This window comes from Pleurodeles waltl, unplaced genomic scaffold, assembly GCF_031143425.1.
Source record: "Pleurodeles waltl isolate 20211129_DDA unplaced genomic scaffold, aPleWal1.hap1.20221129 scaffold_39, whole genome shotgun sequence".
NCBI classification, from domain to species: domain Eukaryota; kingdom Metazoa; phylum Chordata; class Amphibia; order Caudata; family Salamandridae; genus Pleurodeles; species Pleurodeles waltl.
Window position 1 is genome coordinate 10,214,152 of NW_027150097.1, and position 27,574 is coordinate 10,241,725.

The following is a 27,574-nucleotide window of genomic DNA, read 5'->3' on the forward strand; positions in this document are numbered from 1 at the left end:
TGTTTGATTTTTGTTAAGGGGGGGTGATAAAATATGGGTGGGAGCCACCCTTGAAAACAGATGGACTTTGTTGTATAAGACAATGCATCCAATGGAAATTGACAGACTTGTGAAGTTGAAAGCAAAGTCTGATGATCCTCTGGACACTTTGGCTCTCACACCTAAAGTTTAGATTTATAAATGGGACTTTGCTACAGCTACCATGGTTCAAAGGTCAGTGCTTGACGTGCTACTCCAGTTCATTTTTTTTTTACTTCTGGAAATTGTAGTCCTGTTTTTTAGTGGAATAAACAACATTACAAGTCCCAAAATTCAAAGGAAAAAATCACACATAGTCCTCGGAAACTTTGCAGGGCTGATATCCTCAAATGTTTAAAGGTTTAATTAAAAAAAGATAATATTAAAAAGTACATGGCTAAGGTCAGCAAAATAAACAGAGGCAACTTATGGAAAGTTCAGGCAAGGACAAAAACTTTAAATCTTTTAGTTTCTTTGCAGAATTGTCCGCCAGGGTTATTCAGTCTATTTTTACATACACAGCAGAAGGTGTTGAAAATCTCCTCCCTGAGCAGAAACCTTTCCAGACGCTCTACTGCTGGGGCCTGAATAGGATAAAAGACTATTTGAGGTTTGTGAGGGTCTGAAAATGAACATAATAGCAGACAGGTAACTGCTCCTCTTTCCTCTGGACAGACGGACAGAGCCTCCATCTTCCTCTGCATCGAGCCACAGAGGCACATCCTTACTCTTCTGAAGGAGGTAGGGACTTCACAGCATTCGCTGCTGTTGCTGACTCTGCCGCGACCAACCCGGAAGTGATCAAGAGACACCTGAGATTAGTTGCTAGTGTTGTCTCTGCCACCGCTAACTCACACGTGATTCTTCTCACAGGCCTGTGGAGAGATTCTCAGTATCCGTTGCTGATGTTGACTTTGCCTGCGGTTACCCGGAAGTGAAACTCTTCATTAATGACCCACAGAAGGTGGAGTGGGAGCTTCGAAGTGAGGGAGACGGTGAGTTTTTTGGGGGCCCGGTGAAGAGGTGGGAGGAGGGGCCGGTGCAGAGGAGGGTGTGGAGGGCCCGGTGCAAGGGAAGGAAGAGAAGCACAGAGCTGGGGAGAAGAGGGAGTGACGCGGAGGGTGACCGGGAAGTGAGACAACGGGTTGTTATATCGACTTAAAACCGGTGTAAACACACTGCTGTGAACTGAAGATCTGAATGTACCTTTTAATGTGCACTGAGACTGGTCCTCGAACTTTCAAGGTGTGCTGGTCACCTGTGTGAAATGCGCTGCAGCAAATCCTATACAGGACCGGAGGCTCAGACTATACTTCTCAATCTTTATTGCAGTATTCACAACGGCCAAAAGGAACAGTCAAACAAAAACAAAAAAATACATTTCCTTTAAACTTAGTAACCAGTCAGAACGTGCATTCCCTTTACAAACGAGAGGCACCAAAACACTTCCTTTTCTTTGTTGCAACAGCCAGTGGTAAATTAGTCGATCCCGTTTTCATGACTGAACCAGTTCAGAAGATACTAGATGTCAAACGAGAGATGAGAAAGACTTTGAGCAAGGAAGTAGTTTCCTTGAGGGACACAGCCTGAGTTGTGTTCTTGTTGGCTTTGTTCTTCAAGGACATATTCCTGGGTCCCTTTCAGTACAGACAACTTCAATGTTTAGAAAGTCAGAATCTTAAGAGGGTCTCTCTTATGTAGGCAGGGTTCGTTTATCCCAGGGGGCGAAAGCAGAGATGTCTTGGTGCCTGGAAGTATTAAACTGCAGGGCAAAATCTGTTTCCCAGCCGGATATGATCGTGTGGTCAGATGCCAGCAAATGGATTGGGGTGCGAGGAGTGGCTTGATCTCCACCAACAGACGCTGGTCAGTGGAGGAATTGAATCTTCATATCAACTGCCTTGTGTTCATCAGCTACCCATCCACATTGCCTGTGAGGCCACACCCTCCCCCACATTTTTCCTGACTCCGTAGATTGCCTGTTAGGCTAAACAAAATTTAGTCTGACAGACACTCTTCTGGATCAGGTCAGGCAGCCAGGAGCTGGACATGTGCTAACTCCTGGCTGCCTGAGCTGAACTTTGCTGGGCTGAAGAAGTCACAGCTATTGTGGGCATGACCCCTTGAGCCTGGCAAAGGTGCCTTGATGCCTTCCCCCTCGTGATGGGGGGGGAGGGCGTCACCGATTGCTTCAGGCCTGGGCGCTTCTGTTTTAAGCTCTGAAGTGCTCAGGGCCGAGTGTCAATCATTGACACCTCGTCATGGAGTGTGGTTGGGTCAGCAATCTCATTGACCCCATCCCATTCTGCTGCTTTTGAGGTAAGTTTTATGTATGAATGGAGGTGTATTTGTTAGTGAGTGTTGTGAATGGTTGTTTGAGTGCACATGTGAATGAATGGGTGTGAGATGCATGTGTAACCCTGCCCCTTCCCTCGTAAAATTACTGGCTGCCACCGCATGAGTTACTGACGTGGACTTTCATCTTCAAAACCTTGTACACACAGAAGAGTTGTGTTCTCCTTCAGATGGGCAGTGTTTTGGTGGTCCATTAAATCATCAAGGAGGGATTCACAAGGTCAAGATGCTGACAGAGTTCGCCATGGATTTTTGGTATTATTTCCTCAATCAAAAGATTTCAGTGGTTGTAGAGTGTCTTTACAGTAAGACCAATGTAGTAGCCAATTGGAACTCCAGATTCTTAAGGGACGTCATCGATTGCATGTTACATCCCCATGTCTTTCAGTATCGCTGGGATTTGTGGGGCCCTTGTGAGATAGATCTATTTGCTTCATGACTAAATAAACAACTGGAACATGTTTTCAGCTGAAGGCCAGATCATTCCTTCAGGACTGGAGCAGGACTGCTCAAGAACTGGATGTGAGATGAGCTGCCTGTATCTTGGGTTTCTGGATTTAAAGCTTGGAAATCTGCTCTGGAAGCCACCTTGCAAGCCAATTTACGGAACCTAAAGTTGGAATGTGCCCTCTAAGGAAACCATCATGAGGTAAACACATGAAGCAGAAAAGCACCTGGGAGTGTTGCTATGCACCAGATGACAATTGTGAAGGGTTGTTATTAGAAATAATGACCTGGAAGGAGTCAGAATTCAAAGGAAGTAATTCTGCACGTTGTGAGCTGGGCAATCCCCTAAGCAATCAATGGGATCGCAGCCATGGTGTATTGGGTTTAAGAAAAGGAAGTCCCACCCCATCATGGCACCTTCACCTCCTGTTAGATTGGGAAACATGGTGTCTCAGGATCCAGTCACCCCCTAAATAACCAACAAAGAACAGGGCCCCATACTGGGACCGGCAGCTGCTGGTAACTGAAATTGTGCGCAATTCTGATAGACATGTCCCATCCTACCAACAAGATGCACTCAGTTGATGCACACAAGTCTCTGACAAGGGCGCATCCCAGGAGCACGCCCAAGTGGGGCTCTAAAGTATGCATTTCCTCCATTGTTAATGGTCCTGAGAGTAGTGGCCCAAGTGTGGGGACAGCAAATGAAGCTTATTCTTGTGATTCCGTTGTGCAGGACACAACCTTGGTTTCAGAGTCTGCCAGAACTGTTTTGTGACTGCCCTGTTAAAATACCCTAATTTCTGAAAATCCTGACATACCCAATAGGGATAATGCACCCTGCGGTTTCGGTGGGATCCTTGCACCTGAAGGGTAGCAAGTTTAGGAGGTCGTTGGCAACAGCCTGGCCTTTCGTAACAAGCTACGTTCATCATCCAATTACCCTGGTCCTCAGATACTCATAAACAACATGCTTTGCCCTAGAGTTGATGGGAATGTTGGTGTGTGTGGATCCCACTTCGTAGTGAATTTTTGTCTTTTTTTGGAATTTGATGGTCTGGCCTATCGTTCTGTGAATAATTTTAGATCTGCTATTTCTACGGTTCATTTACTGGTTGATGGTAAACTGTTTGGGGAACATCCTTTGGTGTGTAAGGTTATTAGGGCCATTGGATTGGCCAGTCTGGTCAAGTCATGATATTCCTGTTTATGGAATGTAGTGTTGAAGTTCTTACAGAGTTGGCCTGACAATTATTACCGCTCAAGGCAACAACTCTCTGCCAAATTGACAATGTTCTGTGCCTGATACCATGTAGGAGAATTTTAGTTATGAGAGCATTTGATTTATCAGGAAGATTATTTTTGCCTGAAAGGATGTCTTTTTTCAGATTTCTGGACATACTATCACCTTTTCTAAATGTGTTTCATATCAAGGTTTTTCTAATGACCCTAAATTATGTGTTGTACTATGTTTGAAAGCAGGATTGTACAATGGAATCTAGACGAGATGCTAAAGGCCAGCTGTTGATTGCCTTGCAAAAGTCATTTGGTCCTCTCAGGTCAGCAAATCTGTCCAGATGGGTCAGGCTGCTTATGGCAGAAACAGTTGTTGATGTATGTACATTTGGGGCACACTCACTCGGGGATGCAATGGCTCAAAAACATTTGTATTAGACTCTAGGTTGGAGGATATTTTGAGGGTATAGACTGGTAATTTGGCTTTACTTTCCAGACATTCTATTATAAGCCAATATCCAATGTGGCTTCAGTGGTGGTTGACAGCATTAAACAAGCATAATCCAAGTCTCTGGTCCGGACATAGAATAAAACATGTTCTAGCTTTTGCATCAATAATTTTCAGTGACTTTTTGTTCTTCAGGAAAGTGAAGTTCCAAGCTGTTGATCTTTTTGTCAGACTGAGCAAACAAGTAGTTTTGTTGCCTTTGATTGGTAAATTGACTTGTATGCTCATAATGGTTACTAAGTTTATGGGAAATATACTTTTTTCTGTGTGACTCTTCTTATTGGCTGCTACAAATATTGCAGTAAGCACTGAGAAATCAAATTCTCACTTGTGTATCGTTAATAAAATTGAAAATTCTTGACACAAAACCTAGTAAAATTTTTATCTTTTGAAATGTTCAGTTACATTGTACATTCTAGAGCACCTGAACAGTTTCCAGCTCAAACAAAGCCCTTTAAATGATTATGGCATACAGACCAGTGTCCGTGAACAGATTCCTGTTTAAGATGCACATATGATGCCCTTAGGATTCATTGAGGCCACATGTCTTGTGTCGCTTTGTACTGCATGAGACAGACTCATTTATAACATGCTTCAACAAGGATCACAAAGCAGAAGGGCTAATTCTGTTATCACACATGTACTATCAAAAGTTCAAATGCTCTTCCCTGTTAATTCTGGTAGGTGAGATTTGATAACTGACACCTAAAAAATTGAATCTGTTGCCAGCAGTGCTCCCAACTCGTTACATGTCTTGACTTGTGCTTCATACTGATACAGCTACATGGGGATTCTAGTTGTGGGTCAAAGATTTCCTGCAACTGCCGTCAAATTGTGACCACTTGTTTAGAAGCAAGATACATAGTGCACATCACATGTCCATAACCAGACACTGGCTTCACCAACCCATCATCCACATTCTAACACATCATGCATATATGCCACCGTAGCTCAGGCTAGATCGCAGGTTTAGCCATGCTCTGTGAACACCACAGGGCCTCTCTGTCTCCTTTCAGGATGTGTATTGAAGTTAGAGACTTGAGAAATAAGAGGAGCAGCTCAGGGTATGAACACACCTGATGATGGGAGACTGCAACTTGCCAACCTTCCAACTCACTTGGTCGACACTTTGTGTAACACAGGATCGGCTGAGCAGCTGATATCACACTGTATGTACACAATTAGCTGGAAGTCCTTGCAGAGAGCAGGTTTCCAGCAAATTGTTTGGAGGTTCTGTGAAGCTGATGTCCTTCTGAATGTGAAACCTTCCTGGACATTGGCGGCTGCCTCAGTAGCTTAGCTTTTTGTGTTGGAGGCTGTTGTGAATTTAAAGTGCCTCAGGTTGCGCTCTACACAAAGCCCTGCCTTCTCCAGGGACCTCTCCCCTGCACATATTTGTAGGAAAGTGCCCCTTTTTGACATGGTCACCCCCACTTTTTGCCTGGCATTCGATGCAATTTTGACTGAAAGTGCACTGGATTGCTGCTAACCAGGTCCCCAGTGCCAGATCTCTGTCCCTAAAACTGTGCAGTTGTTCCCCAATTGGCAATACCTCTGGTCCCCCTGTGAGTCCCTAGTAAATGGTACCTCTGGTGCCAAGGGCATGGGTACCAAGGAGAGTCCCCAGGGGCTGCATTGTGTATTTTGCCACCCTCAGGGACCCCTCATCTAGCACACCCAGACTGCCATTGCAGGCTACGTGTCTTGGTGCAGCTAACAATTAAAACACAACATGGCACATTGCCTATGTGCCATGTCCCCTAACACTGTGTGCAATATATGCACAGCAGGCCTTCCTGCCCCAAGGCAAGGTGCATTATGTTACATGTGAGGACATAGCTGCATGAGCAGACATGCCCCTGCTATGTCTTTGTTGATTCTTAGACATAATGAGTGAACAGGGAAGCCATTTTCAGTACATGTACTGGACACTGGTCACTGTGAGTTCCCCAGCTACAAGATGGCTTCACTGAAACTAGGGATGTGTGTTATCAAACATCTGATTTTAATACACCCTCACTGATGCCAGTGATGTATTTCTTAATACATGCACCCAGAGGGCACCTTAGAGGTGCCTCATGAAAAACCACCAAATACCTGTGTGGTGACTGACTAGTTTTAGCCAGCCTACCACCACCAGACACAAGACTGTCCTCCTAGGGTGAGAGCCTGTGCTCTCGGACGGTCAATCACTAAGCCTGCTCTGGGAGAGGTGTTTACATACCCCACCCAACAGTATGACCTGCGAACCTGCATTCCAAGGCACAGGGCTTCAAAGAAGCCCACCATCCTTGGTATGCAGATCTGGCTTCACTCACAGGAGAGGTGCTGACCCCCTGCCACAGGGCCCATTTGGCACCTACACAGATGGGAAATTCAGTATTCAGGGAGGTTTGTCCATCCCTCATATCCCACCCGAAGGTGCAATGCCTGATGTGGACACAACTTTTAGAAATGTGCCATCTTGGTGTTGGCAGATTTAGGAACTCTGGCACAGGGTTATGCCCTCTTGCCACAGGAAGTGACCATATAAAGGGTGTAGTGACCACAGGGATAAGTATCCCATTGGCTACTACCCTACACTCCCTGAAATGCAGTATTTAGGGGAGGCCCTGGCACTAGGAAAGCAGATTCCTGCTGACCTACGAAGAAGGACACCCAAGCTCTGCAAAAGCAAAGCCCAAGGAAGAAGCACCTGACTTGGCACGAAGGCCTGCTGGCCTGTGAGCTGTTTTCACCGATTTGCGTCAATTTGTCCTGCAAGCTGCTTTGCCTCCAGGAACCTGGGAGGCCTGCCCACCTTCAGCAAAGACCCAGGAACTCCTGTGGAGCAGCAAAGCTGCTTCCCTGCATGTTGCAGGCACCCCAAGACAATTGAGAGAATTCCAGACCATAGAAAACTCAACACCAGAAAACCCCACTGCTCTTGTGCTGCCTGGCTCGGGTTGAAGTGGGCCAATGGTGCCAGTGTGCTCTCTGATCCCTCCAGACACAAAGCCCACCTTGTAATTGCCCACTGTGGACTCACCAACACTGCCACAGGGCCCCTCAACAGGGAGTGCTCCAGGTGGAGAAAACCTGATGCCTCAAGACACCTCTGCACCTGTCACCCCTGGCCTGTGGAGAAGAGGACTAAAGATGTCCCTCTGTCCCCAAGCATTTCAAGACCCTAACCCAGCTGTTGGTTCTTCCTGACTGGACTCCCTGTCCAGACCTGCAGCCTCTTTTCAGCCATACTGATTCCTAATGACTAACATAAGGGCACGCAACGCTGTACTGCACCGCTGCATCTGGCCATCCCAATGCCACCTGGTTTGACCTGTTGGTCTGGTCCTGACCCTTGCCTAATGCTTACCTTAAGTCCAGGAGATTGGCCCCATAAGTCGCTGTACTATAACTGAATGTAGTACTTGTTTTTCTCTCCAGAGGATAACATTGCAACTTTTCAGAAATTGCGCTGACTTTTTCGAAAATGTAAAGATTTTTCTTGCAAAACGTACTTACCGGATCGTATTGATTCCTGTTCCAAAACATATATAAAGATACTTGTTATTTTTGTGAATTGGTGTGGATCTACTTCTTGAGTCATGTGCCTCATTTATTGATTATGTGAATATTTGCAGATTTCTAAAACTCCTCTCTGATAAGCCTAAGGCTGCTTGACCACACTACTCCCAAAAAGAGCAACTTGGGATTTCTAGAGCAAACCCCTGTCCACTAGTAAGGGAACCTCTGGACTCTTTGCACAATATATCGCCTTTTGGTATATCCTATAAAGAGCCAGCTTCATACAATATTGAAAAAATAAAAAAAATTCTTAAGTTAGCTGGTCTGAACTAGTGATCACTCTAATCCGAATGAGCATTCTAAAACCCTTAAAAGTTTAATAAGGTTTATGCATGGGGAGAGTGGAGCCAACCACCATGGCCTGAGGACGCGGATGGCTTGGGCTTCTCCAATTTGCTGCACCTTCTTCTGCAGAGCTTGTGGGGCTCTGTGGACCCCCGGGGAACGTCCAGAGATGGTTTTGGAGGTGCTGACGAACTGCAACAAGCTGGTTGGCGCCTGAAGCATGGAGCCTTGGGAGTCCGATGGTGGCCCCACTTTGTGTCTGGATGCAGCACTAGTTTGTAGCAGCATCCTTGACGCAGCACCTTGCCTCTCTTCTGCCATATCTGCCCAAGGGGGAGGCCCCCAGGGAATCAGCCCCCTTCATCGTTCTATTGCTTGGTTTGGAGGCCAGTATGCCTTGGGCGTAGGCTGCAGTCAGGGCCGACCTCACCCAAGATGGCAGCCCTGATTTGATTATGAAGGCTGCGTTAGTACTGTGTACCCTGCCATTGATTCTTCCCTTTGCTTCTGAGGGGGGAGCTGCACAGCAGGCTGTGTTACCACATATGGGGCTATTTTTGGTGCCCCTACTTACAGCGGAGGCACTTGTCTGAATGGACTCCACCCAGGATTCATTCAGTGCCTTGCCCCCTCCGTGTTGAGATTTGTGGATGGCCTCTCTCAAAGTGGCAGCCCCGCGCTGAACTCTGGAGTCGCACTACGGTATTTGCAGACATTCCTCTGGTACTGGGAGGACCTTGCACTCTGGCCAACCTTTCACCTGGAGCTTTTTGGAGGTGGGGGTGAGTGCCATGCTGTGTCATCAGCGCCCTTGTCCCTGACGGGCAGTTGTCCCTTGACCAGTGTAGGTGGTTTTCGGCCCTCATGAGGGGTGCCATGGCCTGCTGTTGTGGTGGGATGCAAGGTCTCTTATGTGATTCTGCCTGCCTAGGTGTGAGACCCCCACGACAATGTTGATACAATGTCTTTTCATGGGCTGGAGCTCCTGTGGCCATTGCTGGTGAGCTAGACACTTTCCTTCTTGTACACTACTGGTATGAGTGATTCCTGCCCTTTCCCACATACTGACTGTTGGGGATCTACTAGCCTGGACTTTTTTTAAGTCCTGCACATCTGCACTGCCTGTGTTGTCGCCCTGCATACTTTCTTCTGACACTGGGCAGGTCCTTGGTTGGGACTGTCATGGGGTGCGCACAGCCGACCAAAGAATACATGAACACCAGTTCCCCCCAAGAGGGTATCAAGCAGGACACTGGGACTGGGCACAAGGCTTACATGGTGGCAAGATTGAGGCACTCTTGGCTGCCATTGACAAAAGCTCTCCAGGTCCAGACTCAGAGGGCATCGCTTTTGGCAGTCAAGAGAAAGCTGTGCGACCTGGGATTGATTTACTCCCTGCTTTTTCCTGCCCACTGTGGGTTCAAGCTGAGGACAAAGTACATTTCTTTACTGACCCCTCTGCAGCCTGGGATGGGCTGTAACTGTATGATAAGGGTACAGTATGCACTGAGATGTTGGGGTTATAGCAGCGCCCATGACACCAGCGATTTAAGCGTAGAGGGGTGACCTACTGCTTCTCAGGTAGCGTTGTAGCAGATGAGGACAGTAGAGACTGCTGCATCATTGGGGACTAGTGAGGGTTCTTCTACACGCCGTTCCCTGGAACGCGTAGCTTTGCCATTGATTCAGTTATCCCAGGGCACAAGAACACTTTGGCGGGGTTACCCCAGTGTCACTAGACAATATTGTTTGATATTACGTGTCCCAACAATGTACTATTATTTTGACTTTAAATCTTTCACCATTTGTCAGTGAGCATATTGATTGTAAGGCTTCTTTCTCTGGGATGTGATCTGGTTGTGAGCGTGGCTTTGGGGGGGAGGGGTCATGCGGGGGATCACTAGGCGCATCTCCTTGTATTTGATTGCATGTCAGTGTGCTGCTTCTTTCTTCCTTAGCTGGCGGTCTCCCTTCTTTTGTAGCCTTTTGTTGTCCCATTGGCCGTTATTTGGCTCCTTGGTTAGCCTTGTGTGCTGGGGTGTTTGGATTGGATGGTTGTGTGTCTCAGTCATGGAAGGGGTCTGTTTGTTTCATCTTATTTTATGGTTATTATGTTTGTACTTTTCAGGCAGAATATGTGTGGCATTGGACTTTTTTTGCTTGGTGTAGTGTGAGGTGGATGGCGTTGGTGATGTTGGAACTGAACTGGTTTCCTCTGCCCTGCGATTAGTGGTCTCCCAACTATGGAGGCACAGGTTAAAGTGTTCACATGGAGTAAGCAGGGCCTCTCCTCCCCTACTAAGCTTTATAATTGCCTAGCTTATGTGAAACGGAGGGATGTTCATGCTACGTTTTTGTAAGAGACTCCTCTTTAGAGTCTGAAAGCCTGGCCCTTGGGGGGCTGATTGCTGGGTCAACTGTATACTACCACTTATCTTGCTTTCTCGCATTGCACTCTTATTTGGATCAGGCTCCTATCACATATGGTGCCTTGTTGAAGGATTGTTGGGAGGGACTTTAATTGTATGGTGGACATCGACTTGGATAGATCACAACCCCCCCAGCTGTGCTCCAGTGGCTAACCTAGCAGACTCTGCACTTACATGGGCAGTTCATTGATGGGATTTGGTTGATTATTGGAGGACATGCAATCCATGTTGCAGTGTGTACTCGTACCGCTCGGGTCTGCATGAGCCTGAGGTTCGGTTTGATCTGGTATATACCTGTTGTGCGCTGTATGCTAGGGTGATGGAACTAAATACTTGGCAAAGCTGTGTTCTGATCATACCCCTGTCTTATCTACCTTTCAGTGGAGCTGCACTCCGTAAGTGGCTTATAGATCTGGCGATGCTGAAAGATCAGGCTTTTCGGGTTTTCTTGGGAGAGCATATCACAATATTTGACAATATTTGACAATGCAGGTCAGCCTCCTCTATGGGAGGTGAATGGCAAACCATGAAGGTGGTGCTTAGGGGTTATTGGATTTCTAATAAAGTGGAGGTAAAATCCCAATTTGGATCCGATATTCACCATCAGGAGGTGGTGGATGGCCCTCCATTGATCAGTCAGGCTTTATCCCCACGCATAGCACTATGCCGAATATTCACCATCTGCTTATCACTTTGGACCAACATGGGAGTCTACCGCAGAGGACACTAGCCATCTCGGTAGATATCACAAAGGCTTTTGTATTGCTCCGGTGGGAGCTCTTATATGCCACTGTGTTTGGCATAGGCTTGGGGCTTCCCTTTGTCAGAGTAACATATCTGCATATAAAGGAAGGATTATACCCTCGCCGGTAAGACGCAGACCACTATAATGATGACCTAAATAAACCGTTCGAGCAAACTGCTCCATAGTGAGAGCGAACAATAAGGGGGATAGAAGACAAACCTGTGGAGTGCCCCGTTCCACTGCAAAAACCTCTGATATCTGAGAGCCTGTGCGAGCCTGAGCTAGCGGGCTAGTGTAGGAGAGCTTCGTTCATCTACTTGAGGGAGGTGGAAAGCAATATACAGGGGGCGGTGACAGCGTTGAGGGTGCTTGGCCGCCATTTGGGACTTGAGGTTAACAGGAGTAAGTCTTGTATTTATCCGCTTTGGGGGGAGGTGCAGCTCCAGAGGTGCGGTGGGAACAGCGCACTATCAGATACTTGGGGGTTTCTATCTATTCTGCTTGAGCTTTCCCCAAAGTTATTTCCGGAAGTTGACGCTCTCTTGTTGTCCTTTTATTGGTGCACATTACAACACTGTGTGGTGCTCTGCAAGTTACTTCTACCGGTGCGGGAGGGTGGTTGGCAGTCCTGATCTTGAATTCTATTATATAGCATGGCAGTAAAAATGGGTGGCTCATTGGCCGTCCTACATGTGGGATGTGGTGGGTATCTCAGAGAGTGGTCCCCTGACTAGGGAAATACGGACCAGGATTTAGTTACAGCCTTCCACTCCCTTTAGTGTGTGGTACTTAGATGCGCTCATTCCGACAGTTGCTATATGTGTTGGTCAGGGCCCTGCTGAAGATGTGTACATCAATGCCGTATACACACGAAGTCCTGCTCTTGGTAGCTCGGCGCTGGGAGTGACAAAGGGGGTTGGCTGAACGCAGCCATGGTCAGGGTGTTGGGTGATATTTTTGTAGGTGGTAAATTGTGTCCCTTTTTGACACTGAGAGTCTTATGACCTACTGGCAAGGCATTTCCTGCATTTCCTGTTGGTGCATAGGATTCGTGAGTGGTGGAGTTTTGGGGTGGCAGAGTCAGCAGAGCATGATTGTCTCCGCCTTCTTTTTGTCATCCGAGAATGGACGAAGGCGGTCACACTGCTGCATATGGCTGCTCAGCAGGGAAGCCAGCTGGATCTTTCAGAGCTCTGCATGTGTTTGGAAATTAATATTGGTTCACCACTAACTGATCAGGCACGGAGGAGGATTTTTAAGTTACTCTCGAAATGGTTGCTTCAAACTCATCCAATTCTGTTATTTGAATCAGGCCTACCTCACATGTAGGCGATTTAAGATTGTTATACAGTTCCTACAAATTTAGTAGTACTGTGCTTTAAGTAAACAAGAATTTCACTGTATAGAGACTTGGTCCACATATATCATCCGTAAACATTGGCTTCATTTTTGGGCTAGCTCACATTACCGCAGCTACACCCCTAACTGCACCAGGGTAATGGATGTTACTGGTAACTTTGAACGTGACCACTCTTATTCCCAAGGAATTCATGGACTCAGATATACCCTTTCATTGTTACTTTTGCAAGCCCAAGATAAACACAAGAAAGATATAAAAATACATATTCAAAACAATGTATTGAAATATTCGTAGTCTGGTAAAGACAGCATGAGCTTCCATTATTAGGCAGATGAAACATTTCATTGTAATCAGCGTTATTAGAATGGAGAAAAAGTCAAACATTTCAACCAGGTCAGTTGTTACTAATGTTATAATACTACTACGTGCCACTACCTGCATTAAAGAGTGCATAGTGAGAGTACCCTCTGACAGATCTGTTGGTATAACCTAACCCCCATACCTTGGTATGATGTGTCTGGAAGCCGGTTTAATTTGTGCAGGCTATCTTCCTTAGCAGGATGAAGGTCGAAGTCAGCAGGGCTGTATCTAAGTCACATTTCATAGCAGTTCCATGATAATCCCTACATGAAGTGCTCCGCTGCTGAGTCTTACGGGGAAGCTGTTTATATAATAAAACACTGTCTTATTGCACTGTGCTATAGGTGTAGAACTGCTTTGTTGGCTCATCTAAAATATTAGAGCTGTCTTCGGCAAGCAAAGAGGAAAGAAAACAAGGCTATTGTGTTCCAAGTGTATGACTCGGGAACTGAATGTGCAGACTACAGGGTGACAATACCCGCCGACAATATAGCACATTCCCATGTTAGAAGGAAACATGTAAAAAGCCACCATTAGAAAAGGATGTCAAGCTAAAACGTGAAATCTAAAAATGGAGACTGAGCGTAGGCCCTAGAACTCCTTGCAACAAAGTGGCATGTGACTGTGGAAGTGCACTGGACCTACAGTCGTGCCTTTCAAGTCACGATCTTTGCATTTAATGAAGGAGGGGTCTACAGGGCAGAAGCAGTGTCTACAGGGGATATGTGAGACCCAGCCACTGCCAGCTGAAGCAGGTTCACTACTTAGCTAAATTAGGCTATTTAGTTATAGACTTATATTTTAGTAATTAGCATTGCCAGGGCGGAGAGTGACCCTGAGCCCTCGATATGATGCTACCATGCCCTTCTGGTTCGATCTGTCGGACCCAAGCACTTCCAGCAGAACCAGTTTCACAGGTTTCAGTCCCAGAATCTGCAGTTCAACCATGGTCATTAGTTACAGGCTCAGACTCCAGTCTTATGCAGGGTCAGACAGTGCCAGGGCTGTGAAGTACCCTTGGCCTCATTGAGATGCAACCATGCTTTGGTATGTTCAAACACTGAATACTCTGTGTGGCCATAACTCCACTTTATTCACAAAAGATATGCATTAAGGGAAAAACAAAGACGTTTACCCAACTTTGGACCCAAATATTCCAAAGCAAAACTAGTGCCAAGTTCCAGACTACAGCCATGTCAAGTTTCCCAGGTCCAGGTGCAAAACAGATCTCCAATCCAGGTTTTTTCTTTGACTTCAGGGACTTGTAGTCTTGTTTATTCCATTGTAAAACAGGACTAAAAGTCCAAGAATTCACAGAAAAAACCTTGCCAGCACATCACGCATGGACCTGAGAATTGTGGCAGTTATGACGACATTAACTACACTGAGAAACCATATTTGACCCCAAACACACCACGAAGGAAAAGAAAGCGGAAGAAAAAAACGAGCCACACATAATCCAGCCCAAAACAATTCCCACCAGTGAACAGGTAAAATGAGCCACGGTAAAGAAAATAACAAAACAATTGTGTCCCTACCTAATTACTGAAATGTGCTCAAGGTTCTGAATGCAACCATCTTCTATCTCCACATCCCCACAGACTACCTAACAACTTTGAGAGGTTTGATGACACCGATTTGCAGGAGATTGGACAACAGCCAAGTCCCAAACTGAAACTTTACATCAGTCACTGATTTAAACACATCATATTTCACTGTACTTTTACTTTTCAATTGTTCAATTGCTTTCCTTCCCTTACATGCACCTCTGTGACGTTCACTCCACCCGCAGCCACTTTCACTATAAAAGGGACCATACCAAGCAGCAAAGGGCCCAGACTGTCCAAAGCGATGTGATCCCAGGGGCCAGTGGGGATCTCTCTGTACATTGATGGGAGATCCATACTTTCCTAGTCTCATCATTCTTATTACACTCTAAATATCCCCCCTCTTGTGCTCAATCAGTAGATCCATACCTGGCCACTAATAACTGCTTCTCAACCTTACTTTTGTCTTCCACAACCAGAGGTATCCTAGGTGTGCTGATTCAATAAAAGTGGTCTTCAGCTCCCAGGCAGTACTAATTGTAAACTAACAACAAAACTGTTCTGCACTGACAATGTATCATTGATTTTGCTAATGACAGTATTGCAGTGCCACAATCCACTTAAGTATCCTTGAAGAGGCTAAATAAAACCCTTTTTGCTAAAAGATCTCAGAGATTTGTGAAATTACGTCAAATTGTACCCACCCAAGAATTGTAATTTATTTTTGATAACCCGAAACATGGACGTAGCCTCCTTCTTCATAGTGGAATATTTACATTCAGCTCCCGGCAGAGTCCTAGATGCGAAGACAATTATGCACCTATTTCAGTTCCACTCCTAGGCCCTAGTCACTGACATCCACAATAACACAATTTGGCAAACCTGTGCCAAAAATAGGCAAACTGAGCATTCACAAGACACTTCTTAACATCTTCAAATTCCTTCTCACATTCCCTATTCTACACTCTTCCTCAGCAGGGCTCATAGGGCAGTAAATTAAATAGAAATGCAGAGCAAATTCTGCCTTAACAAAAAATGTGCCTCTTCTTTCTTCAGGGGTGTATGTATTTCCTCTAAGGGTTTAATTAAATTATCTTTGCATCAAACCACATCAACAGAGGTTATGTGATTTAGGTAGTCCAATTCCACCGAAAAACTTGTATTTTTGTTTTTAGTTTAAAGCCTTTATCCCTCAAACTTCACCTACAAAGGAAACATTAAATATGGCAATGTAACAGATTGATCTCTTTTTTTGTCTTAAAAAAAAAAAATGCACTGGATAGGGAGGCCCGCACTGGCTGGATAGAGGTGACTTGAATAGATTATAACTATATCACAAAGAGTAGCACCGAGCAGGGTTTAGATGTGCAGCAGAGTAACTTCTGATACTAAGACTGACAGAAGTAGTATGCTTAGAACTTCACAACCTGCCCGTGATGAGCCGCATTTGTACAGACACATTCAGGTGACAGAAGCGTCTTTGTGATGCTTGTTATGTTCCTCAAGGGCAGCCTGACCCTGAACAGGGGAGATTCTCTCCAGCTATGGTCAGGAGCTATTTGTTTTGTTTTAGTGACCAGTGTTTTAAGGTCGTAGTTTGACTATTGCTGATAGAGCTCCTAAAAGTGGGTTTGGAAGGTTGGTGGGGGATAAATAGGAATGTTACAAAGTGTTCTGCATATAAATAGCACTGTGCATTAATTCAGACACAGGTATAGCATTAAAAAAAATATATTATTTTTATTTAAAGCTTAAATTGGGGGGGGGGGGTGAAAAATATCCAACTATCCTGTGATAATGTGTTGCTTTTATCCTTTTCTCCCCTTCACAGACACTTGAACATCAACACATCGGAATGGGGAGAAAGCAGGCTCCAGGAAAGAAAGGACAAGTGCAGTGTTCACCTGAACCTGAAAGAGCTGCACTCTCATCTTCTCCTATCCATAATGTCTCATCTGCAAGATCCCAAAATGATGCTCAGAGGGACCGTGAGGTTAAGCCGCTGCCGGGGAACCTGCCCTGCATGATCATTTTATCCATGCTGGAGCAGTTGGAAGTCAAACTGGATAACTTGATGAGTACTGTGGAGGATGTGCCGTCTAGAGTCGCTGGGCTTATGGAGAAAATCTGGATAGCAAAGGGTGAACATCACCTTGTACATGGTGGTGCGTCTTTAGAGATGGTCAGTACAATGACGGTTAAAGATTGTCCTTTCAGTAGGTCCCCTCCGATCCCTCTTTCTGTCAGGGCAAGCGAGCTGAACCAGTGCCTTCATCCTGCATCTCCAGCTGGTCATGAACCAAAGCACAGCCCGTGCCTTCAACGTTTGTTTTCAGATGGCCATGGACCACAGCAGGACTGTACTTTGTCCAGGTGCCCTCCTCCCGATGTTCCAGTCACCCCAGTTGAGCCAAGCCTTCATCTTCAACCAGCAATTGATGAAGACCAGGAAACACAACGGAACCAGTGCACACAACTAGAACCGGAAGACCATGTGAAGGAAGAACACTTGCCTGGAGAAAGTTGGGGCCCACAACAGAACTTCTGCCTGCAGTCACCATTTTACGAGAGGCATGAGCCACAGCAAAACCACTGCATACAACGAGTGCTCACAGATGAGAAGGAACCGCATGAACACATAAAGCAAGAGTTGTTGTGGATTGATGGCAAGGTTCAACAGCAAAAACACTATAGACAACCAGCATTTCAAGAGGAACAGAGTCCACAGCACAATGCATGCCTGCAGCAGGTGTTCTCTGATGCATCTGACCAACATCAGAACTGCAAAACTGAACCAATGCGCCCTGAGGCACAGAATGCAGATCAGTGCAATAAGCTAGAAACACAGCATCCTGAGAACTGCGATCAGAACTACAAGCAAGAACCACTGCATCCTGAGGACAGAGGTGAGAACTCAGACTTAAAACCAACATGTACTGATGCACCAGGCCCGTCTGTATCTTCATTATTCCTGGCACAGAATACTGCTGATACAGATGGAGTTATCGCCACAGACCCTTGGAGAGAGGAAATACAGAATCAGATGTATTGCTGTTCAAAGCCATCCCAGGTATTTGCGTTGTATGAATGAACATCCAGAGTGGGTACTAACTAAATTCTGTACTTCTGAAGGAAGTACATAAAACATATCCAAAGTGGATGTTTTCAGATTTTTAGTAAAACCTAAGGGAGCCAAATTTAGGTTGTGTGAAGTGGTATCTTTGAGTAGGGGGAGCTTTGAGTACACTAGAAGTGGTTATCTAAGAGGGATCACCTCTATTTTTGCACCATAGTTTCCCTTGAGAATGAGATGAAAATTGGGCCTCTACATATGAAAAATGACCTGAATTCTGGTCCGTGCATGATACTCCACATTCTGGGCTCAGGAACTCTGAGGAATCACTGGTAGAATCTGTGATTTCTGTCCAAGCATTGTGCTACTCTTCGTCCCCTAAGTGTCAGATGAAAGTGAGGAGTTATTCACTGAGAGTAGCAGAAACTCTGTCCTTTTTTCTTGCTAGTGAAATCTAAAGCACTTAAAAGATTGGGTAGGGTCTGTGTGATGTTTCAATGTACAGAATATAGGAGCATTTGGAGGTCAGAGTCTGCTGCTTAGGAGGGGAGGAATGCAGTATGTAGAAGAAAAGGTGATCTCAAGTCGGGCGTAGTCTGTAGTAATGGAATGGATAGGGCAACATCCATGGCACACCAGAGCATTTAATAAGACATGGTCTGTTTTTCTGAGGTGCGTAAGTACATGTAGATAGAACCGGGGGGCCTGCAAGTCCGAGAGAGACGGTTGTATTATAACATATTGTATCATGTAGACCAATGTACAAGTTCAAGAGGGTTTTAAGATTAGGTAGGGTCTGTGGGGCTGTGGTCTGTAGGGTTATGTACAAAGCGGTCTGAATGTCAAGCTGGGTTAGTTGAATTGTAGTATACATGATTAGATAATACATTTGCTTACTTTTATTGTATCTAACATGGGCCCCATTATAATGCCCCGGATATGCCCACTGTAATGTCTCTGTTAGAAATTGTGGGCCTGATTTACAACTTTGGAGGACGGTGTTAATCTGTCCCAAATGTGACGGATATACCACCTACCGTATTACGAGTCCATTATATCCTATGGAACTCGTAATACGGTAGGTGGTATATCCGTCACATTTGGGACGGATTAACACCGTCCTCCAAAGTTGTAATCAGGCCCTTAGTCTCTAGATGACAGAGGTATGCACCCTGTCCCAGTAGGGACCACAATACTAGTCAGGGTAAGTCACAACACAACCTAAATTATCCTGTGCTGTAGCTTGGCACAGAGCAGGCAGGCTTAACTTAGAAGGCCATGTTTAAAGTATTTGTGCAATAACTCATTCAGTAACACAGTGAAAACACCACAAAAATTACTCCACACCAGCTTAGGAAAATAGATAATATTCGTCTGAACAAAATAAGACGAAAACGACAAAAAATCCAATATGCACAAATCAAGATATCACTTTTTAAAGGTTTAAGTGAGCCCCAATCCTTAAGCATCAGCTGTTGTATTGTTTTAACACACAGTACCTGGGATGCGTCAAAAATAACAACACAGAGGGGCAGCAGAGGAGGAGATGTGTTGGAAAGTAAAGCGATGCTTCGGTTTTTCTGAGCCAGCAAAGGGGATGCGTCGGTTTCCAGGAGTGGGCATATTTTGACACCTAGGGACGATGCGTGGAAAACGAAGAAAGCAGTGAGCAGAGGCAACAGGCACTGTGTGGATCCGACCGGCGATGCAGTGATTTTTCAGCTGCGGAGCATGCGCTGTGTCAATCCGGCAGGCGCTGCATTGATTTTTTTCAGGCGTTGCATTGATTTTCTGATGTGCCAGATTTTCTTCTCTTTGGTGAAGTCTTTGATAGGCCTGAGACCTCGAAACAGGAGGCAATCTCAATCCAAGCCCTTGGAGAGCACTTGTGGAGGAAGGCAGAATCCTTCGAGCAGAGTCAGGGGTCAGCAGGCAGCAGGGCAACAAGCAGGCCAGCAGTCCTTCCAGCGAAGAGTCCAAATGAGTCCTTTGGGCAGCACGAAGTCCACCTGACAGAGTCCAGTTACAAAACAGAGTACAGTTACAGTACAGAAGTGTCTGATTTGGTGGGGGGTCACAGACCCAGTATATATACCTAAAAGTGTCTTTATAGTTGAGGAAACATCAAAGAGTGGTTTTGAAGTGAACAAGTTCCCCTTTTCAACCCAGCCCTGTCTGCCAGGAGCCCTGTGGGGGGTTATCAGTCCTTTTTGTGAAGGCAAGCCACTGGCCTTTGAAGTGTAAGTCAGAGCCCCTTCACCCTTCCTGCCCAGGGAAACCCATCTGTACGCATATGACTGCAGATGCAGCTAAGTGGCCTGTGTTTATGGCTGTCGGGATGGAATGCACAAGGCAAGCTATCGAACAGCAGAGGCCAGATGTGGACTGAAGACAGGCTGTAAGGCACAGATGGCAGTAAGTGCAGATAAACGCCTACTTTCTAAAAGTGCTTATTTGCTTTTGCTGCCTTAAGTGCACTGGGAATGCCTAGATGTGGGTCCTGGAATCCGTATGCCACTGGATTCAAGCTAGTTTGGCTGATGAAGGGTGATACCCAGAAACCGGACCTAGGATGCTTGTTTCTGGTCCCGGGAGGACCAGGCCTTCCAGTTCAACAGGGTCAAGACTGGTTTACATATGGCTGGGTCCAAACTGGGGTGGCATGGTGAGCAAAGGAATAGATGGATTAAACCTAGATCTGTGACTGGGGGGGGGACTATTGATTGGTTCCGCATTCCATCCATTATTTGTGTTTGTTTACTTTCTAAAAGTGGCATTTCTGAAATAGTAATGTAGAAACTAGCTTCACCACTAAGTAGGATTTCTTACTACCATTCCAACCGTGCCAAATATGACAAGTCTTTTCCTCTCCAATCAGAAATTACCAAAGGCATATATGGAAATCTCTAATGCTGGCCTACGAGAGGAGCAGGCTTCACATTAGTGAAAAATGACTTTGGGAGTTTTTAACTACCTGGACATGTAAAACTTATAAGTACATGTCCTGCCTTTTACTTACATAGCCCCCTGTCCTATGGGTTACCTAGGACCTACCTTAGGGGTGACCTATATGGAAGAAAAGGGGAATTTAAGGCTTAGCAAGTAGTTTAAATGCCAAGCTGAAGTGGCAGTGAAACTACACACACAGGCCTAGCCATGGCAGACCTGAGACATGTTTAAGGGGCTGCCTATGTGAGTGGCACAATCAGTGCTGCATGCTCACTAGTAGCATTTAATTTACAGGCTCTGGGCACATCTAGTACACTTTAGTAGGGACTTACAGGTAAATTAAATATACCAACTGGGTATCTGCCAATGTTATCATGTTTAGGGGATGGAACACAAGCAACACTTTAGCGCTGGTCAGGAGTGATAAAGTGAGCAGAGTCCTAAAACCAGCAAAAAGGAGATCAGAAAAAATGGAGAGATGCAGGCAAAAAGTTGGGGGAAGATCACCCTAAGGCGGTCAGGCCTTCTTTTACGCTTCCGTCAGTTTTTCCTCCTACTAAGTCACCAGTATCAGTGGTACAAGTAACTCTGCTGGGCTGGTGAATTTAATGGCATTACTCTGAGATATGAGGAATTACTAGGTCTACTATACACACAACAAATTGGTTTTCCCTTAGCACACGCTTTGTCTCTTTATCTCTTTTTTTTTTAACTCGCCAACCTGCTAAAATACATTCCACACCTCAGTCATCATCATTTTTCTCATGTTCTACATCTTCCTGCCTACAGGGCAGCCAAGGCAAGGAATCCGCATGTGTGTGTTCCTCTTTCTTGCAATATGTTCAACATCACAAATGATGTTCCAAAAGGTTGACACTGAACTTTATCATCCTGACAGTAGCCTTGCTGCTGTACACTTTCTTACCATTCAAAGGAGGTAGAAGTGGTTTATGATCAGGTCATATTCTGAATTCAGTCCCACACTTACATGACTTCAACCTTTCAATTGCCCATGTGCAGTCCAACACCCCACACTCAGTTACAAAGTATTTACGTTCATGTGGTCACAATGTGTGTGGTGCAAAAGCAATGGCACATTCTTTATTTGCTTTTGCCTTGAGTCACTGCCTTGCCAGTGCTACTAGTATCAGTGATGCACCACTCCTTGCCTGGTACATATGGACTGAAAAGTGTTGCATTGAGCAGTTTTCCTCTAATTTCAGCAAATGCACCTTCCTGTCCCTGACCCCAGACAAACAAAACCTTTTTCAAAAGGTTGTGAAGAGGTTCAGCAGTCATGGCAACATTTTAAATACATTTTGAATAAAATTCAATCTTGGCCTTAAGCCAAGCTTTTGGTTATGATCTTTGAGCACCGGTATTTCAGTGGCTCTCAACAGGCCTGGCTGTAGTGAAATCCTGTTACCTGCAATCAAACGCCAAAATATCCAACCAATCAAACAATTTATCTCATCTTAATCTCAAATCTCTTTTCAGAAAGGCTTAGAAGATATTATAAGTCTGTGCGTATGCTCATCTTAATCTCTCCCATAAATAAAATAACGTCTTGGGAAACCAAAACTGCAGCAAGACCATTTAAATCCTCCGCCATCCTCCTTTGGAATATTTCTGCAGCAGAGGCCATACAAATGCCATTGTGTGAAATCGATATAGTCCACCAGGCTACAAATGCCATCAAATGTCTTGGCTCCTTGCTAAGTACCACTTGATGATATTCTGAGGGCATATCTAACTTTGAGAAGATTGTGCTTCGGTGAGTGAGGTCATCATTTCATCTGTTATGGGCAGGACCACTGGAATTATGAGCTGCTGCAGCTTTTTTGCATAATTATAGATTTGCCACACAATCCATCGTCTGCTGCATAATTTGCAGTTTTTAATAAAAAATACTTTATATCTCAAAGGGATCAAAATTGACTAAAAATGCAGCAACGTGTTGGTGTGTAATGAAAGGCCCTTCACATAAAATGTGGCGCATTATGTTGTATAATTTGGTTTTTGTTGCCAAATAATTTAGTCAGCCCTGCTGCATAATCTACTGCCCCCCACCGCATAATTCCAATGGCCCTGATTTTGGGAAAAGGACCTCCATCAACCAAAAGGTGCCCATTGCTGTTCCTGTGGTTTGCCTGTAATATGTTTCTTTAAATATGAAAATCTCGTTCTTTAGGCAAACGTCATGGCCATAAGCATCCATGTACAGTCATATGGAAATATTGGTTGTTTGCAAGAAATATGTTTGAATGCTCTTAGACCTTGTGTGTGTCATATACTTATAAATAGTGAGATCACATTCTCTGTAATTAACAAATATGATTGTTCACAGTGTATATCGGATATCTGTTGTAGAAAATCCCAACTATCTTTACAATATTATCAAAGGCTCTCCACAAGAATCAGCATGAAATGGTTTGACGTTTCTTGCTGGTTTTCCAGTAAACTGTTGTTGGAGGGCACTATAGGCCTTCCTGGTGGTTTAGTAGAGTTCTTGAAACTTTCGGTATACGGTAAAAACATGGTACAGTGGGATATAGTGTTTTCAAAAATGAAAATGTTGCCATTCCCATATTGTCAATTCAAAACAATCAGTATTAAACAATTGTCGAAAGGTGTCTTGTTCATAATCGCAAACGTTCATTAAAAGCACATGCCTGTCCTTAATCATGATAATGCTGTTGTCGTTGTATAACGTGTTAATGGCTTCCCTTTCGCCCTTATTCAAGTTAGATCTGATTCTTGCCTTCTTTCCTTGACTGGAGAGCAATCTGAACACGTTTTTGGTGTTTGGTGACCAAGTCACTTAAGACATCCTGATTATCATGAGGCAGTGAGAAATTATATATAGGTTTCTTTTTGGAGCCACTGAGGCTCCCCTGATCTATTTGTACCCCCTGTTCTTGCAAGACTTCCCGCTCTTCTGTTGCACATATATTTCCATTATCCAGACAAGCTAATGTTATTAAGTATCAATGTCACTTAAACACAATTCACGTTTTTCTGTATTGGGCTCCTCTAGTCTCATGTTCATTGGTTTAAATCTGATTTTATGTACCTTAAGCAGCTTTAGTTTTCTTAGAACCAGAACAGGTCAATTCTACATGGACTGCAAAGTCCCTACTGGTATAGATATATAAGCCAAGGCTCAGGAGATTCAGTTCATCCATTGTCAGTGAATGTGATAAATTGATAACTGAGAATTCATTTTCACCCATGGTCATATCGCGGCTTGCCCAATTAGCTTTCTTCTGTTTGTATCTCTGATTTCGGTTTTCCTCTCTTATGATTTTTCACTGTCCATCCTTGTCTGAGTAACCTGTACTCATCTAAGACAGTCCTAGGTAGGTTTCTTTCTTCTAGGAGGTTGCTAGCAGAGTCATCTGAGTCCGAGTGACCTTCTGAGCTTGACTCCACTGTCAGAAGTTCCTGTTGTGTTTGTGTCAGCGTCATTTTACTGCTCTACTTACTTATTTGTATCGTCTTTTGAAGGTTAAGAAACTTCCAGTACAGTAGCCATGCTTTAATTTCCTCTTTTTTAGCCTTTGCCTCTTACTCATCACTCGTTCGTCATTCTCATTCTCCTTAAGAAAAGCTCTTAGTTTGAAGTGCAACAAATACAAGGTTGGAGAACTTCATCAGACCCTAGACTTAGAAGTGTAACAAAGAAAAAAAGCAAATTAGAAGATTTTTTCAATCTAAGGACAAATGATCTGGAACCACATCCCCACATCCACCAAGACCACCCCAGTGCTGCTTCAGTTTACAAAATATCTGAAGACTCACCTCTTTCAACAGACTCTATGCTTGTATTTGTCCCTGTGCCATGCTCTGCAGTCTTCAGGATAGGGTTGCACTATAGAAATAATATGCACACACACATAAAGAAACTGGTGGAGCCTACACTTACGTTTGAATACATTTGACAAAACTCTAGTTAAAGCATTCATGGAAGGGTTATTAAGGGTTCTCTCCCCTAGAGCACCCCTGGTGTCCAGTTGAGATTTTAATATTGTGTTATCAAGAGTAACAAGTCCACCTTTTAAGCCGCTACATCCATGCTTTCTGCAAGTCTTAACTTAGTTATCTACCTATTAGCAATCTCTTCCTCAGTCAGAGTTAGCAAATTACACGCCCCATTAGTAGGTGAGCTTTTCATACAAGTTCACAAAGGAAGTGATGATAAAATTCTCATGTTCTACATTGTCAGAATCGAAAATGTCTAAAAAACAAGACTGTTTTTTGAACCAGCACAACTTGGAACTAGGCTGTTTCCTCATGTGGATACACCACATAGAAATACCAAATGCTCATTCCACATAAGAAAAAGATGCAACAATGGCTTTCCGAAGCAAGATGGCTCTAGTAGATATTTGTAAAGCAGCAATGTGTGGTTCTATGCATCGGTTCATAAAATGTTTCTGTGGGGACATCTGTGAAAGGAAAGAAGCCAAAATGTGCCTAATTGTTCAACTACCTCTTCTTTCCTTCCACCTTAAAGATTCTATTGAGTTGTTGCACAACCTATGACCTGCCACAGCACGGTGCAAATGGAAAAAAGTATTTTCAGCTTGTCATGTTGTAGGCTCAAATGCACCAATCACTTGTCATATGATTGGAAAGTACATAGGTTGCTCAGTTTAACTAAGCAGTTGATTTTGTATATTACACATATAAAAACACAATAATTTAAGTTGGAATCTGCATGCTGAAGCACTATGCATTTTGGCTACAGGATTATGAGTTGTTCTCCAAATTGAAAGTCAATCTTTGAACTAAACATGTTGCAATATTTACAACTCAACACACAACAGCAGGACAGTGCACCACATGTGATTTGTAGTACGACAAGCAGCAAATGATTGGTTACAGGTAGTAACATTTTCCTACTTTTATTGGTATAACTGTCCCCCTTTGACATATTATAACAGTGCAGTTTTTTCAAGAAATATTTCCCATGTATAATTTTCAGTCTTCTTTTCTCTCCACAGCGCAGCTGTCACCGACAGAAAGTACGAATGGTAAAGAGAATCATGAAGCTTCTGGAGAAAGAAAGAATTTTGCTCACAAAATAAATGAAAGAAAACACCAAAGGATACACAGGAGTGAGAGGTTTAACAATAAAACACTATTTGCAAAGCAGAAAAGAATACACACCGGCCTAGGAGTGTATCCCTATGCTGAGTGTAAGAAGACATTTACTGGAAAGACGCAACCTTTACTGCACGAAAAAACACACACAGGACTAAGACTGTATCAATACACTGAACATGAAACGAGGTTTGCTGACGAGGCAACCCTTATACACCAAGAAATAACTCCCAAAGGAGAGCGGCCCTTTCACTGCAATATCTGTGAGAAAAGCTTTACTCAAAAGGGAAATCTTCTACAACATCAAAGAATACATACAGGAGAGAAACCTCATCACTGCAATGTGTGTGCAAAGAGGTTTAGTCGTAAGGCAACCCTTGTGCGCCATCAAATCATACACACAGGAGAGAAGCCTTATCACTGCACTGTTTGTGCCAAGAGGTTTACTCTTAGGGCAACCCTTGTACGCCATCAAACCGTACACACAGGACAGAGGCTTTATCACTGCACTGTGTGTAGCAAGAGCTTTGATCTTAAGACAAGCCTTGTACGCCATCAAAGCATACACACCAGAGAAGGCCATATTGCTGCACAAGATCTGAAAACAACCTTAAACTAAAGGTGGCTCCTCAGCAACATCAAGTAACACATAAAAAATAGAAGCCTTCCGAAACAGCTTCATTAAAAAAAAAAAAAAAAAGAAACCTGATATTTTACATCATCTATGAATCTGCAGCTTAAATTAGGCCTTCTACGAAATCTAAGAATACCCTCCTACGACATCTAAGATTCCATCAGGGATGAGGTTCTCACTTTCCTCTGAATGTCAGAAGAGCTATAACTTGAAGGTCAAACTCCAACATCCATAGCATCTCCAGACTGAAGGTGGCCCTTCAACTTCACTTCACAAAGTAAAGAACTTCACGGAGAATTGCTTCACTGCGAATTAAAAAATTTTTGATGCCCATTAAATATATGCAGTGGCAACGACATGTTACCAGTGTGGAGCAACTATATCTTGAGGGACATAACTTTTAGGAGTCAGTAAAAAATTATTGAAAACCTGGGCAAATGAAATAAATAAACCTGTAGATGAAATATGAATTTATAACCACTTGAGGATGAAAAATAAAAACTAATTTCACCACTAAAGCAGGAACATCTACTCTCTGACAGCATCTTCAAACCAGTTGTCTAAATATTCTATACCTTCCATCCAGGCTGATAGATCAAAACAGAATACAAGGCTGTGTAGATTCTAACAACATGAAAAGGTGGCACAGACCAATTATTCTGAAACTTCAGCTGCCTGAAGTTTTGCACAATTCATGCAGCTTTGAGATGGTGTACTCTGGTGAGAATCAAATACCTAAAAAGTAACTTTCACATACATTATAAAACGGAGCAGATTGATACAAAAAACATTGTAAGAAGTATTTCATTGCATGCTGCGGTGTATTTTGTTAGGTCAATTGTGGTCCTTTTCTTGTGTGAGGAATGAGATTGAAACTTACACTAAGGGCACTGTAGCAGTGAGCTGCCTGCCACAAATGTCTTATTTTATGAATAAACCTCTGCTAATAAACCAA

The 27,574-nt window shown here is 44.2% G+C and overlaps 1 protein-coding gene across 2 annotated transcripts; it reads left to right on the forward strand.

Moving 5' to 3' along the window:
- The first annotated feature begins 891 nt into the window (after window positions 1-891).
- LOC138276465 (zinc finger protein 892-like) lies at window positions 892-27,574 on the forward strand. 2 transcript variants are annotated; one of them, XM_069219192.1, is made up of 3 exons: window positions 892-1,013; window positions 16,689-17,763; window positions 25,886-27,574. In XM_069219192.1, the coding sequence occupies exons 1-3, from the start codon at window positions 969-971 to the stop codon at window positions 26,602-26,604; spliced, it is 1,839 nt and encodes a 612-aa protein (XP_069075293.1). In that variant the 5' UTR covers window positions 892-968; the 3' UTR covers window positions 26,605-27,574. The 2 variants fall into 2 exon arrangements, with proteins under 2 accessions (XP_069075293.1, XP_069075294.1); XM_069219193.1 differs by having other exon boundaries at window positions 16,689-17,927; window positions 25,886-26,104.

Bases quoted from the DNA above. Each gene is read 5' to 3' on its own strand.
- LOC138276465 (XM_069219192.1), top strand. From the start codon at position 969: ATGACCCACAGAAGGTGGAGTGGGAGCTTCGAAGTGAGGGAGACG. The intron at 1,014-16,688 runs GTGAGTTTTTTG...TCCCCTTCACAG, and splicing joins GCTTCGAAGTGAGGGAGACG to ACACTTGAACATCAACACAT. The intron at 17,764-25,885 runs GTGAGAACTCAG...TTCTCTCCACAG, and splicing joins ACTGCATCCTGAGGACAGAG to CGCAGCTGTCACCGACAGAA.